The 15,461-nt window shown below is 44.1% G+C and overlaps 1 protein-coding gene across 1 annotated transcript in view; it reads left to right on the top strand.

Moving 5' to 3' along the window:
- The window catches only part of Tmem260 (transmembrane protein 260), a 68,998-nt gene extending 62,533 nt beyond the window's left edge, over nucleotides 1–6,465 (top strand). The window contains exon 16 of the mRNA XM_055606183.1: nucleotides 1,186–6,465. Within this exon, the coding sequence (XP_055462158.1) occupies nucleotides 1,186–1,440 (255 nt within the window). The 3' untranslated portion in view covers nucleotides 1,441–6,465. The remainder of the gene's footprint in view (nucleotides 1–1,185) is intronic.
- The last annotated feature ends 8,996 nt before the right edge of the window (nucleotides 6,466–15,461 follow it).

The following is a 15,461-nucleotide window of genomic DNA, read 5'->3' as shown; positions in this document are numbered from 1 at the left end:
TGTTGACAAGCATGCTGTCTTACAGTTGGCGTTTGCTTGTCTGCTTTGGAGGAGAAAGGGAAGAAGATAATGTAAGTGGTCCATTTCAACGACATGATAATGTGAACACAGCCCTACTTTAAAAAGCATTACTCTGGTCTGTCCTCAGAGTCTACTGGAACACTCCTAGTTACGCAGTACTAACTCGACAATGAAACTCCTAAAGAAGGAAGCATCATGTTCCACTGTGCAAACTAGTGTCCACTTAGCTGCTTATTTGTTAAATGTTGATGCATTCTCTCTGGAAAATTCAGTACCCAAAATGCTAGACTGCTGATAAGATGGCTCAGCTGCCAAACCTGATGACCTGCATTTGATCCTCAGAACCCACACGGTGGGAAGAGAGAACCAGCTCCCAAAGTTGTCCCCTGAACGTCACATGTATGTTGTGGCAGATACACACATGCACATGCAGGCACGCACACAGGAAGGGATAAATGCATGAATAGGTAAATATTTTGGTTCAGCTTGCATCCAGTTAATACTGTCTGTGCAGTTGGGGAATCAAAATTCTGAGGTTCCGTGGGCAAGGTTTTGGCTATTAAGATGGTAAATTGTAGGATGCTGTGAAGATTTTCAGTATTACCTTTATAGGGGATCTCTTGATTCTCTTGTGCCAAGTACAGCTGACAACAATGGAATTGTTTGGACTGTATTGTTCTAGTGCTGTTTCATGTAGAGAGAAATCCACATAAATAATGTGAAACAGAAGTTGAATTCTGCCAAGTTCTTTCTTCTACACTATCTACTTTAAAAGGTGTTTTTTTTTTTTAACCCCCCAGCAGCTAAATTTAGAGGTTTAGCTGCTTAGCCTGTTGAGTAAATAGCTTTCCTCCAGTTAGAACTAAATCCTTTCCCAAAACATCTTTCTGGAGGAAGAGCACTTTGTCCTGACACAGTGTGTCTCAGGCCCTGCAGCGTCCAAAGCTCCGGAAGCAGTTTTAGATGGAGCTCGTTTGCCTCCCGCTACCACAGTCATTCCGTTGCTTCCCGTATTTTCTGCATGGTCTGGCAGCGATTAGATTTCTTACTGTAGGCTGCTTCAGTTTTTCCCCCTTGTGTTATTAATTCTTCTCTGTTTTCTAGTTTTAAAATGAGAACATTTGTCAAGGTAACAATGGAATCCCACCATTTGCTGTCTTCCAGCTTTATAAGGAGATAGTGTACTTGCAGGAGGGGCACCCAGTGAACTGGCACAAGAACTATGCCATCGCCTGTGAGCGGATGCTGCGCCTGCCAGCGGGAGACGCAGATGCCGAAGTCCTGCTGTCGGAAACCATCAGACACTTTCGTCTCTACACTCAGAAAGCTCAGAGTGATCCGCAGCGAGCGGACATTGTAGCTGCTCTCAGGCACCTAAGAAGAGAACTGCGAAGTCTAAGAGATACAAAAAAGGTCTGAGGCAGCCAAGTGTGGCAGCCCTGCTCACAGTGCTGCTTCAGACCCTTCTACAGTCCAAAGTTCTTCCTTCAAGTAAAGAAGCTGTGTCAAAAAAGGAGAAATCTCAGTTCTCTCCTGGATATAAGTATCATGTACAGCAGAAACACGGTAGGGGCAGAAATGGATGCCTTATGCAGAACTGTGTTTATTTCCTACCGCCAAATTAGCATTTCCATGAGAGACATTCAAAACATCTGCAGTCTCCACTGAGCGACTAACCGCAGGTTCTAGATGAGAAGAAGAAACTGTCTCCACAGACCTAAAATGTTGACTCTGAGTCCTTTAAGGTCCATGCTTATTGGAATCCATTTAAAAAGGTAAATTCTTAAAATACTCATTCCAGACCAGAGGCATTTTCTATTTCCTGCAAGTGAGATAGTTTCTAAAAACAATTCTTGTTATACCTTGTTAGAAGCCTTTCTTTCTTTTTTAACTATAATTGTTATATATATTATCAAGTTTGTGTTTTTAAACTTCGAGTTTTATTGTCATAGTTCTGCAGTCACTGCAAAGGAACGCCAATTTCATATTTGCTCATTTCAGTTGCAGAAATGGGCAAATTAAAAGTCATTTTATATGTCCTTCATTAATTTCATATTTATGTTTCAGTTCTATTTGGATTCACAGGTCTAGACCCAGTAATTAGTAAGTAGCTGCCTAGATGCACAAAGGGGCATGGGCAAGAGTGGGGGTGGGGAACTTGTTCAATAAATTCATTTCTGTTACAGGCATCTTTTATACATATTACTAAAGAGAACATAGCAAGAAATGCAAATAATAATAGTTCTTTATTTTATTATGACAGTTAATTAATAGCAACCTGTTTTAATGAATAAAGTCACTCAGAGTCCTTCAGCACTTCCTAAGTAGAGGCCAGAATCTGTAGGGATTCTCACCCCCCTCCCCCCGATTGTATAGCTCCTAGACTCCAAGCACTATATAGGCCCCTGTATAGAAATGCTCACTAATGAAGAGGGAGGGCTAGAAGCTTGTCTGCATTCAAAGATCACTGGTGAGTCATTCAGCAAGAAAAGGCCCCTTACCAGGAATAGTCACAGTTCCGTGGCATTGTGCTAGCAAAAGGATCTGATCAAAGGTCTCCCGTGGAGCTTGCATGGTTCCCTTTCATACTACGACCATAATTAAAACCACTAATTCTCTTTTAAAATGCTGCAGGATGCCATGTAGGCATCTGTCTGGAGTGTCCTTTGTGATGTCATAAGCTGTTAAGGACCAGCGCCGAGGGCTTTTGAGCGAAATGCCAGTCATGAAGGTGCTTCAAGACAAGGGTGCCTCTAAAAGCTTGACAGGGCCTTGACTGCACAATTCGAGCTGAATTTGCCCCTTGTCAGCTGCCAGTAAATAAATCTCAAAGGGGGAAAAGCTGAAGTTTCATTACCTGATCCATGGGGCTTTGTTGGTTTTGGCATCACACAGGGGAAGCTCTTGCTCCTCCATTCTCTGGATTTGAAGATGTCCATTGGAGCCTGCAGTGCCTGGACAGGGTTCAGAGCGGAACCGTTTGAAGAGTGTCAATAGTTGTAACAGTTCAGCTGTTAGGAAGACAAATACATGGAGGAGCTCATTAATCCGCTTTTGGCTCTCGGTGCCTTTTGCCCTTTTATCACAGCCTTATTAGGCTCCAGCTCATCTTGAACCAGAAAAAACTGAATTGAAGTTGTTGAGTACTAATTGGCAAAGACTTTTAATCATGGGCCAAGAACTTTCACTGACTTGAAAGTAACTTCTCCACAGGGAAGAGCCAGAAACCTGGTTCACCTTAAAACAAAAACCTGTTGGAGCTCAGTGTGGTGTGAAAATTGAAGGAAGCATCAATAAATTGTCTAAGTCTATCCACTTGAGAAAAATTATGTAAGATTATCATTTTCACTTTTCTGAGGGAAAAGGAAAATAAAATTCAGACATTTCTTCAGAAAGCCTTTATTGGTTCAGAAAAAATGAGTTTGTGTGGTGACTGTTTCTGAACAGCCATCTGTATATGTGACTTCATCTGAGAATCTACATCCACATGCAGTCTTTGTTAGAAGGAACACTTTCTAGCAGTAGTCTCACGAGTGGCAACCAAGCTATCTTTGAGAACCTGCCTTTTAAATGTGTGTCAGCATGTAGGCATGTCTGCTTCTGAGTGTGCTTTGCACATGAGTATTTGCATATAGCATGGAGGGTACTTGATATTTGTCAGCAGTGACTTTAGACCACTCTTTTTGACAAAGCAATAATATAGAAGGTGAGACCTATAAAATCACAACTATTTCAACTCCTTAAAACCATTGGTAAATGAAAAAATATCAAATGGAGCTAAGATTTAAGGATGGTTAGCCTTGGTTAGCCTTCATTCCCCGATCAGCTACTTTGAAGAATCCTTTCCTTTCTCCCCGTATAAAGCTAAAGTTGTTTTTCCTTGCTTTCTCTTACTTTTCCTTGGCTAGAGCATAACAGCATAAAATCAGATAAAGGGCTCCCTTCAGTGCAGCCTCCAAGGCTGAGGAGGGAGTGAGGAGATGACTTCTCATGCAGGATTTGGCCAGCATCCTCCTCAGTGTCCCTGGAGTGCTGTGGGTTGGCAGATCTACAGGAACCCCACAAAGCCAACTTCTGCCTGGAGTTTAGCCTGAGGAGCAAGTGGGAGCTAGCAGAACTGGCTGTCTGTCCACACACTGCAATGCCCTTCTGCCTGGGCCCTGAGGCCAGCCCACACCAGAGGGCTCAGGTTGAGGGCATTGTGGCTTCCATGTTCACTAGCAAAGCACCAAACACATCCCACTTTCTCTGCTTCCTGTAGTGGAAACATGTATAGTTCCTGGTGTTTATTTCCTCTTGTTTTGTAAAAGGACCTTTTAAAATACATGTATTTTGTGCTGTTACTCAAGTTGTAGCCATAATAAAAGAAAATTCATTATAATGTACTCAAGATTTTGAAAGCATAGAGTTTGTAAATGTTACTTTTCTCATATTCTCTGTGTTTTCTGATGATGAAGCGATGATGTTTAGCCATTAAGAGATTTAATTAAAGCCAGTTTTGGGGTGAGAGGAGTTAGGTTATTATACTCTGCTAATAACTTGGTGTCATCAGATTAGTATATGAAGAGTAGATTTTTATATTTATATATTAAAAGTTAAACATTGTGACTCCTTAATCATGCTTCCCTTTAATATTTCATCATCAGTTAAAATGAGTGCTTTTAATATTCAGGAAAAAACTTCAATTTCAAAGGTTAAAAAGAATGAATCCTATTACAGTAAATCCTTTTGTTTTATTTCTGATATAATTTTACAAATACACTATCATAGGGTAATAAGATTCTGAACTACTCAAGTGCTATGGCTGGGTAAAGAAAATAATTCCAGACCCTAAGAGATTCACACTATTTCCATTTACCCTCAAATTCTGTTGTGAATGCAAAACCATTCTTAAGTTTATACGCCAAACAAGTGATGTTTCCAGGGATGCTGGGAGCATTAAAAGCCAAGATCTTGGCACAGCCGTGCAGAGCAAACAAGGAGTGGAGGCTTAGCTGCGCCCATGCTCGATGAAGACGTCATTGTCAGGACTCTCCCAAGGCCTGTTTGATTTGGATGAGCATGGTTGATGTCTTTCAAAGCTAAGGAGTAGTGCAGGGCGCTTACCTGGATATAGGGACGCAAACTGGCTGGATATATCTTGAAAAGGTTGTTGTTTTGTTTTGCAGCAAAAAGAAATAACTGCACCAAAGCAACATGTGTTAGAAAGCTCAGCTCATGCTGTTAAAAGGCAAGTGCTGCTTGGGGGGAGGACAGAGAGAGGCCCCAAGTCATGAATGTGAAGCCAGCAATGGTTGGCCTCCACAGGGCAACGTGCTAGAAGAATCAGGGTGCTGTGGCGGGAAACTGATTCTCAGCCAAAAAGATATTTTGAAGATACTTAAAATTTTCAGTTGCTGAGATTGCCTCATTTCAAGATAATAGTCAGAAGACCAGCATGTAGATCAGAGGCTGCCCTCCCAGTGCTCAGCTTAGATCATCCAAACACTGACTCTTTTGTCCATGTTTCATTACACGAGGCTATGGTAAATCTTAAATTCAGGTGTGGTTAAAAAAATTTACAGAGAACTAAGCCCAAACCAGGAACCCATATTCTCCTAATTTAGGTGTTTAGAATTTGTTGTGTCTGGTGTTAAGAAGAAAAGTACAATAGATCAAAATGTAATGCAGCAAGACCCCTCCACTGAGCCACATCCCAGCCCTGGAATCAAGTCTTGTTGTTGGTTTATGCTACATATTACAATATTCTGTGAGGAAATATTATAAAATGGAAATTTAAAATTTTCTTAACTAAATGAAATATTTATTCCATTATATGGATGAACCACCAGAAGTAGCCATAATAACTGTAGTTGTTGCTCATCTGTGAAAGTGTGTGCTAAAAACTAAAGAGATCACTGTTTGGGAAATTAGACCAGAATTTTAGCTCACTACCTAGAGCCTCAAGTACCCTGAAAAGACAGGAATGGCCCATGATATTAAAATACCAAGTCTTGATGATTTTGAGGACCCAAATCATGATGTTTTTGAAAGTACAAAGGAAGTCTTTTTTTTTTTGTTTTGTTTTGTTTAGTTTTGTTTTAGAAGAAGAAGAAGAGAAAAAAATATTTGGGACTAGAAAGATGGCTCCAAAGGTAAAAGCATTTGCTGAAGGAGTCTGGCAAATGGAATTTTGCCTTCTGACCTTGGCAGATATGGGTCTAATCTAAAGTTCAGTTTCTCAGGGACTGTCCTTGGCAGCCTTTGCTGCGGGATGTTCTATTCCTGAGCACTAGATAGCAAGCTCCGTGCAACGCTGGGAAGCAGACAGCAAATTTTGTGTAACCTTGAGTGAATCCTCGAACGCCTTGGCAGGTGACACAAATGCTGTTATCATGAAAAGATCTATTTGTGTTTCTTTGCTTTGTAAGTGCTGCTTGTACCAACAGTAAACCGGGACCTTGACCAGAAACCTGTCTTGGTCCTCATTCTTCGCGTCTCTGTCCCTATCAGTCCCCACTCTCTCTCAGGTAGACCCTGTTTGACTAGCCCGCGGGTCGGGTTAATTTGCTGTTGCAAAGGACCTGGACTCAATTCCCAGCACCCAAGTGGCAACTTGCAACCATCTGTAATTCCAGTTCCTGGGATCTGATGCCCTTTTCTAGCCTCCCGCACCAGGCACACACATGCAGGCAAAACACTCGTACACATAAAAACAAATCTTTAAGAAATATTTGCACACAAAAAAAGAGAAGTTCACTGTGAAATAGCATGGCTTGTTAGTAGAGAGGGTTTACACACAGTGGTGGTTCTTACTGAGCTTGTTTTAAGTTATGGAATATTCACTTTCCATGACTGGGCTTGACACCACTGCTTTCTTTCAGCAATCAGAACAGGAACCACTACCCAGTGCACTTAGCTGCCTTGGCCAGGGCAGCCTCTCAGGTTGCAGGGGGGAGTGCCTGCCAGCCTGTGGATCAGACAGGCAGCGTAGTAAAAACTGACCAGCTTCTTCCCAGTGAAACAGAGGGAAAACGGAAGAATGCATCTGAGCTGACATGAAACTCAGTTCACTTTGTGTATATGCACGTGGGTATGTATAACATCATGCTAAAGGTAGGTATGATGTTTACATCTAAATATATAGATTGGGTTGCAATGTAGACTTTGCCTTTTGTAGGTCAGGGTGGCATACATCTGGAATCCCAGCATTGGGGGCAGAAACACGAGAATCATGAGTTTGAGGCTAGCCTGGACTACATAGCAAAGACACTGCCTTAAAAATAAGGATGAAGTATTTCTTATTAAGGGTTGTGGTAAAAATAAACACGTTTCAAAGAGACTGGCTTTGGAAAACTTAAAGCCAGAATCACTCCTAAGGGACCACCGATTCCACATCATACTTATCCCCCTAAGCCGGGAGTGGCGTTTCACACCTGTGTTCCCAGCACTCGGAAGGAGTCAGGAGACTTACTAAGAACAGGCCAGCCTTCACTGGAGTGAGACTGTCTCCTAGGAACAGAAGAAGGGGTAGGTGTGTGTGATCCCAGCACTGGAGAAGCGGGGCCAGGAGGATGCCTTAGGCTGTCTAGTCAAACTAGGGAGCTCTAGAGTCAGCAAGAGACCCTATCTCAAAAAATGCGGTGAAAAGCAATCGAGAAAGACACTTGTGTCAACCTCTGGCCTACCTACCTACACACAGACACACACACACATACACAAGACCTACATGGAAGCACGATCACCTTGTCACAGGAAATGAAGACCCATACGTAAACTTCTTCATCTGGTCCAACTTTCCAGTATAGGATTTCTTTTCCCTCTCTCCTTTTAGCAGGACCAGATGCAACCCTGGATTTCCCCTGGAGATTTCCCTGCCCTTTCTAGATTCAGGAATCTAGGTCCAAATTAAAAGGGTTCTGATGATAAGAGTCACTTTGACATCCAAGGACTTACTGGCATAAATTATGTTCCAGCTGACTCAGCAGCCAGTGCTCCGTTTGGAAAATGTTGGGCTGCTTTTTGGATTTCTTCCCCCTCCTAGGCTAACTTCAGAACATAGCTATACTTGCAGAAGACTATGCTCCAGCTCCAAGAGGGGTCATTCAGTTGGGAGTTTGACTTTGCCCACACTAGCAGAAAGTACCCTGAGCTGCTGGTGTTTATGACTCTTCGGATTGGTTCAAGTACTTTATTTAAAATACTAAAGACGCTGAGTTAGCAAGATGGCTCAGTGGATGAACTACTTGCCACACAAGCCTGGCCTGGGTTCAATTCTTAGCTCCTAGGTAAATGTAGAAAGAGAACCGGCTCCACAGAGTTTTCCCTTGACCTCTACACTCTACATACATGTCATGGCATGTGTTCTCTCTCTCTCTCTCTCTCTCTCTCTCTCTCTCTCACACACACACACTACACACATAATAAAATATTAATACATGTCTAGCTTCTTTACAGAATCTTTTTGATTTTAACATTTTTTGTGTATGAGTGTTTTGCCTGCACGTATGTATGTGCACCGTGTGTGTGTCTGGTACCCAAGGAGGTCAGAAGAAGGTATCAGATTCCCTGGAACAGGAGTTGAGGATAGTTGTGGGCCACCATGTGGGTGCTGGGAAGCAAACCCCAGGTCCTCTGCAAGTAGAACAGTGCTCCTGTCTACTGAGCTGTCTCTTCAGCCCTACATGCTTAGCTTCTTAATTACAAGTCAATTCCCTGCGATGAGATTAGCCATCAGTTGACTGGCCATCAACTGAATTGGTCACTTCAGCTTTATATTGACTCAGAATTGAAAGTACTTTGGCCTTTCATCTTTGGGAGGCAAGTAAATTTGGTGCCTCTCATGAAATTAAGACCCCCTCCTCTGTAACTGTGCAAACTGCTATGTGCTTCCTGTGTGTCTGAGGACACAAAGTGAATCTGCTTCTCAGGGCCAGTGTTTAATGGCACAGCCGTTCTCCTCTTGCTGTTCTCTCATGAGCAGACCAGTATTTGCTTTAAAGAGCCCAATTCCATTGAATATTGGAGCTAATGTATGCCAAGTAAAGGTATGAACTGGTACAAGAATAAATCTGAACTGGAGTTTTATTTCAAAGCAGTCTCCTAAGATCCCCCATTAATGGTGCTGAACAGTTCTATCAGTCTTGTGACTTGCTTGCAATTTTGGTGGAGACTGCATTCTTTAAAAAAAAAAAAAAAAGATGTATTCATTTATTTTTTTTTTTAAGTACTCTATCGCACGTACACCTGAACGCCAGAAGAAGGCACCAGATCACATTATAGATGGCTGTGAGCCACCATATGGTTGCTGGGAATGTAACTCAGGACCTCTGGAAGAGCAGCCAGTGCTCTTAAACGCTGAGCCACTTCTCCAGCCCCGAGACTGCATTCTTTTTAATAGTGCACTTGATCTGAGAAAATACCCTCAGAAACACCTTCACCTCACTGTAACGCTTCCTCAGCCAGATGCTATTTCCTGCAGGCACTCCCAGCCATGTCCTTGGAAGAGGCGGAGCTCCATGCTCTTTCTGACCACTGTAGAGAAAGCATATGAAATAGTGTGTGCCTGGTGTCTATGTTGCCTCCACTGGCATCAAGAACAGAAATTAATCCTTCCCAGCTTCCCTACTCACCATCCCAGGGGGGAGAAGACTGTTCTGGAAGCACAGGCCTTTTCTGCAACTGCTCTAGAAGCAACGAATCTAGTGATAGATAATTGATAGGTGATAGATAGACACTAGTGTGTGTAAGAACCGCATTTATGATTTATTCCACATGGTCCTGTTCCCACTTCAATGACCACCCTTCCTATGGACCACCAGAAGGAAACCTAACATTATCACCCTCTCCTCCTCTTCTCATTCTCAGAATTTGCCATCTATGCATTTGATATTATTGAGTTTCCCACAAATAATCCAGATTCTGCAGGACTAAGGAACTTCCCAGAAAACAGTCATTCCTGTCAACATCTCCACATACTTTGAGGGCTCGAGCACGGTGTGCATATGGCCTTTGCTGGGTTCTCATCCAGCCTGAAGAGACTTCTGAGTAGGGAAGAGTGACATGCCCGCAAATCTGTTTGAAAATGAGCACTCCATTCATTGACTCCTTTTAAAAATTTACTTTCCTTACTAAGTATTTTCTGAGCTCCTAGAATGAGCCAGGCCTGAGGAGCAGCTTTCAGACAAGTACCAAGGACACAAGGACCCAACCCTTAGGAAGTTGCCCTTTAAGGAGATTAAAAAAAAAAAAAAGTGCAAAATGCAAGTCTAGAAATTATGTAGGATCCCAAATTGTATTCAAGCAAGAAAATCCGACGTGCTTTCTAATGTCTGGGAACACTGCTTAAGACATGGTTACTTGCCCTCAAATTCACAAGTTTCCTCCCACTGAGGTGTCTGCATCTCATTCTCAGGTTATCTAGAACCCTGATGAATCCACAAAGGGTACAGTAGACCCCAAAAGGGTCGATTGCCAGCACCATCCTTTGGGTGCACTGCTGCGCACATCCTCAGCGCCTGCCTTCTTTGATGCTCTTGTCCTTCTGCTGATCTTCATGGCATCACATCTTTACAAAATCAATGCTGTCTTCCCACCGCAAAGGAGCATTCCCACTTCTCCATTTGTCATGATCATAACAAAGAAGGGATGGAAGAGGGAGAGGAGAGCGAGTCTGCCACTGTCTCAGGCTCCTACCTAGCTCTCCTTACACCAACTACTTGGGTTCCTCAATGATCCCTGGTCTTAGGTAGCCTCAGCACATGTCCCTGTTCAATGCTGTTGTAAAGCAGGCCCTTATTCCACAGAGCACTGAAAAAGAATCCGTGTTTCTATAGTATTCTTGCCCCAGATGTCCACTCATTAGCTGTGAGAAAGCATCGCACAGTCAGCAGTCAACAGAATATTTTTGACGAGCACTGTCCAGATGTTCCAATGATGTGAACGATGAGAGGAAACAGAGAACGGTGTCACAGAGCTAGAAGACTTAATAGACATGGCAGCAAAATGCACAGTGGCGAGATAACAGCCCTTGGTGTGGCCCACAGCCTGGTGCTGGTGTGCATTTCTGTGGAATTGTGTGAAACGTTCCACTGGGCGAAGAAGGTGCAAAGGAGATAGAATAATCTACCCCGAATAAGCTTCGTGACATTGCTGTAATGCTGCAACCTTTCCAAAAGAAAAGGCTTTAAAAGAAGCTTCCAAACAAAGCGGCCCCTTTCCCCTGACTCTCTATCATTCTTGTTGACCGCTCTCCATCCCTCGGGCAGAACAATAGCCAGGACAGTGGTCTTTACTACTTGAGCGCACCAGTGATCAAAGAGATAAGATTCTTAAGGACAAAGGATCACAGCCTGCTACCAGCCAAGCCATTAGGGTAGGTGGCCTGCATTAGCCCTGGGCCCACGCTCGCTCCCTCCCAGGGGCCATCCAGGTGACCTGGGTGAGGAGCTGGCATCTTAAGAAAGCCTGATGCTCTGTGTCCAGAGCTTGGGGAGGCTCAAAGGCAGCCTTCCGTGCTTCAGTTCTCCTCAGAGCCAGCAAGCCCATACCCAGCTCGAAGCCAGCAGGATCCACTCACAGATTAGTCCCTGGGTTCTGGAGTCTTCTTCAGGGAAAAAGGGACTGGAGACGAAGCACCCTTAATACCCTAATTCTTTCAAAAGATGATTCAGACTTTTGTAGCTTCATTAGCATTTGCAGATAAAAATACATTTTAAGTGGCATTATGCTAAGTAATTATTCTTACAAGATGTGGAATTAAATACATTTTCGTCAGCATGAAATTATTTTCCTGCCATGTACTGAGTTGGGTGACAGCTTAAAAAGAATTGGACAGGGGGTTGCCACCAAAGGAGGAAGCAATCTATATTCTTGAGGGGGTGGGAGAGCCAACTCAAGATATTCTACCAAAGGTAAAGTCCTTGCAGCGAAATCATTTTGGCTAGATGGAATATTAAACCTGCTACTATAAATTTCACGCCTTGCATTCCTAAAGCAGACATGGAGAAATGATGCCAAAAATTAATCAGAAATAATGCAGCCGGCCTTGTGTGCTCTTTCCAGTAGGGGGCATAGCAGATAAGATTGTGTGCACTGGAGACTTCCCTAGACTGATGATAAGGCTTGTTTGTAATTGCTTCTGTAAAGATATGTAGCCACATGCTTGGATGCTTATTTACATTTTGGGATGTGGTGGGGAATAGACGCTTTCGATTTAGAACTTTGTTTCTGTCTCTAAGTACGTGGGAGACTTTCGGCTGTCGTGAGCATGTATTTACCAATGCATGATGTTCAATTGCAGGATTTAATTGTTACAGTACAGTGAATTATTCTATTATTTCCTGCAATGTTTTTTTATCTGGAGGAAAATTCAAACTTTCCAGGCTTTAGGGCAGGATAAAATGGCTCTGAGCGTGTCAACGTCTCAAGAGCACATTATTTTCTTATTGGATTGCATTAACTTTACAGATGAAAATTTGAAGGAGAATTAGAAGGCTTAGAGATGGAAAATTTGGAGAAGAAAAGAATTATGTCTTCAGATTTCTGGAGGGGCTAGCTGGCAAGTCATTCTGAAGGCTGCTGGTACTAATTCCTACAGCAAAAGGCACAGCATACCCGAAAACTATCACAGACGGGCAAGGAGTCCTTAAGAAGGGCGTGAGTGAATCTCAGAGAACAAGAGAACTGCCAGCACACTGATTACCCGAAGCTTACCCTCTCCGCCTACAGCTGGCACAGATTTTTCTCTCTCTTTTTTTTCATATTTATTTTGGCTTAAAATGTATTTATTTATTGTATGTCTGGTGTGTGTGGGCACTCATGCCACAGCATGTACATGGAGGTCAAAGGACAACTCGGTGGCATCAGTTCCTTCTACGTTTTTTAGGTTCCAGGGATCCAGTTCAGGCTGCCAGGCTCAAAAGGCAGCAGGTGCCTTTCACTGGCTGAGCTGCTCACAGGCCCTCTAAGCGCACTCCTCACTGGTAACTTTCCACAAACCTGGGAGGGGTTTTTGGCAGTTCCACTTAGTTTAAAACACAAACACAGTCTCCTGCCCCAGATGCACAGAGCCACCCCTGAAGGGACAGCTACATGACATATATAAACAAACATTCACCCCTAAGTGCTCTAATTGACTGCAAGGGAAAGCTGAAGGAAAACGGAATGTAATAGAACCTAACAGGCAAAAACTAAAGACAAAAAAAAAAAAAAAAAAAAGGTACAGGCCTCTTCCTACCAGGAACTGACTATTTCCTGAGTATCCAGTGGCGGGGAATGGGCAGCTATCCCATCCACGCTGTCTGATCACACCTTCTGCAGGTGATAATTCCAGGATGGGCCTGGAATTCCGGGCTGTCACCACCCACAAGCCCTTCTCACCCGCTAGAGCTCTGATACATATATATTTAGATGCCACCTGAGGATCCTGGGATCTGAGAATCATGGGTGGGAAGTGCCACAGAGCTGGCTTCCAGGTAAGGGGGGAACACCTGCCCAAGGGTTACCATGGTCCCACTGGTCCCTGAATCCCAGTGGTCCTCAACATGTGGATCAGGACCCCTTTGGGGGGGCACATATCAGATATTTACATTATGATTCATAGCGGTAACAAAATCACAGTTAGGAAGTAGCAACAAAATAACTGTATGGTTGGGGGTCACCACAACATGAGGGCCTGTACTGAAGGGTGGCAGCCTTAGGAAGGCTATGAAACACTGCCCTGTACTCTTTGTAGGTTTGAATTTTGTGCTGTGAACAACTCTTACGCAATCTTCAAGGCACTAGACAGATTTTGTTTTTTGAGAGAGAACAAAGGGAGCAGTGGCTCAGCAAGCTGATTGCCTTGTGAGGGTGAAAAACCTGGCTTTTATTCCCTAGACCTCGCGTGAAAAACCTGAGCACGATGGCACATGTCTGCAATCCTGGCACTGGAGAGGTGGAGACCAGTGGGTCCCTGGAACTCCCCGGCCAGCCAGCCTAGTCTACTAGGCAGATTCCAGGCCGGTCATAAAACCTCTCTTAAGAAAAAAGGTGGATGGAGAAGTGACAGCTGAGCTTGCCCTCCGGCAGCCACCGGCACTCATGTGCACATGTATTCTGTCTTTCTCACAGACATACAAACGGGGGTGAGGGGGCAGACAGACAGACAGACAGACATTTTGGAGAACTGCCATCCGGGCCAGCAGACTTGTCTGCCCCCAGACCTGCTTCTGCTGTCAGCGCCCTCCTGGCTGTCAGGATTCCTTTTTTCCGTGCTTACCGAGTGAGTCCCTCTTCTAGGGACATGTGTGCGCTACCACACATCTTGCTGCCGTGACCCCTTGGAGCCTTGACGTTGCTGGTGTAGAGTTCCTTCCCTAGTACGCTCCAGCGTGTGCTGGGTGCGGGGTGAGTAAGTGTGGGTGAACCAGAGAGAGCTGAGGGAGGAGAGGCTGCTGGCCATCCGGAAGGTGGTGTTAGCAGAATTCAGCCTGCAGGGTCCTCTGCTAGAGGCCTCAGGCTGAGCTCAGTGCCTTGTGAAATGAGAGCCCGGAGAGCTCTGATTCCCATTTGCCCCAGAATCTTGCCATTGTTACGGTCTCATAAAGTTGCATGTGCACCCAAAATGTCAACAGCTGCCTTTTGGCTCCCAAAAGCTTCACCTGCCAAGAAGCAGTCTGAACGGTGCTGCTCTCCATAGGCAGTGACTTCTTCTCTCATGTCGTTTCTGTCAGAAGCTGTACTGATAACAGATTGCAGATGACCCTCTCCGAGCCAGGTAAGTAAGCATTTCCTTGTAAAGGACAGACCCGAAGGCAGCTGGTTTGCTAAGATGGCTGTCGGAATTATGGACAGGGCTGACTCAGCTCTACAGGACCCGACCTTCTGGAACTGCAGTTTTCTTCAGCCGGGAAGCTCCTTGACACAATGGGATTCTACTGCTCCAGAGCCTGCCACCGCTGCCACTCCCAGGAAGCCACCACAATCAGGGAATCACTGCAAACCATCACAGGAAGAATCAGCTCAGTGCCAGAATCCACCCCCACCAAACCAGGGGACCTGCCTCACCTGTTACTGCTCAGGCAATGCCTGGTCACCATAGGTATTGTATGACAGGATTTTTTCCTTGGGAGACAAGCCACAGGATTACTCACCCTGGCTAGAAATCCCACAATAAACTGGGAGGATTAAAGGCACACCTTTAATCCCAGCACTCAGGAGGCAGAGGCAGGCAGATCTCTGAGTTTGAGGCCAGCCTTGTCTATAGAGTGAGTTTCAGGGCAGCCAAGACTACACAGAGAAACCCTATCTCAACAAAACAAAAACAAAAAAAAAAAAAGAAAGAAAGAAAAAGAAAAGAAAGGAAAGAAGAAGAAAAGAAGGAAGGAAGGAAGGAAGGAAGGAAGGAAGGAAGGAAGGAAGGAAGGAAGGAAGGAAAGAAAGAAAGAAAGAAAGAAAGAAAGAAAGAAAGAAAGAAAGAA

Source organism: Psammomys obesus, unplaced genomic scaffold (genome assembly GCF_907164565.1).
Source record: "Psammomys obesus unplaced genomic scaffold, mPsaObe1.curated_primary_1811, whole genome shotgun sequence".
In the NCBI taxonomy this organism is placed as follows: domain Eukaryota; kingdom Metazoa; phylum Chordata; class Mammalia; order Rodentia; family Muridae; genus Psammomys; species Psammomys obesus.
This window is presented reverse-complemented; position numbering and strand designations above follow the sequence as displayed.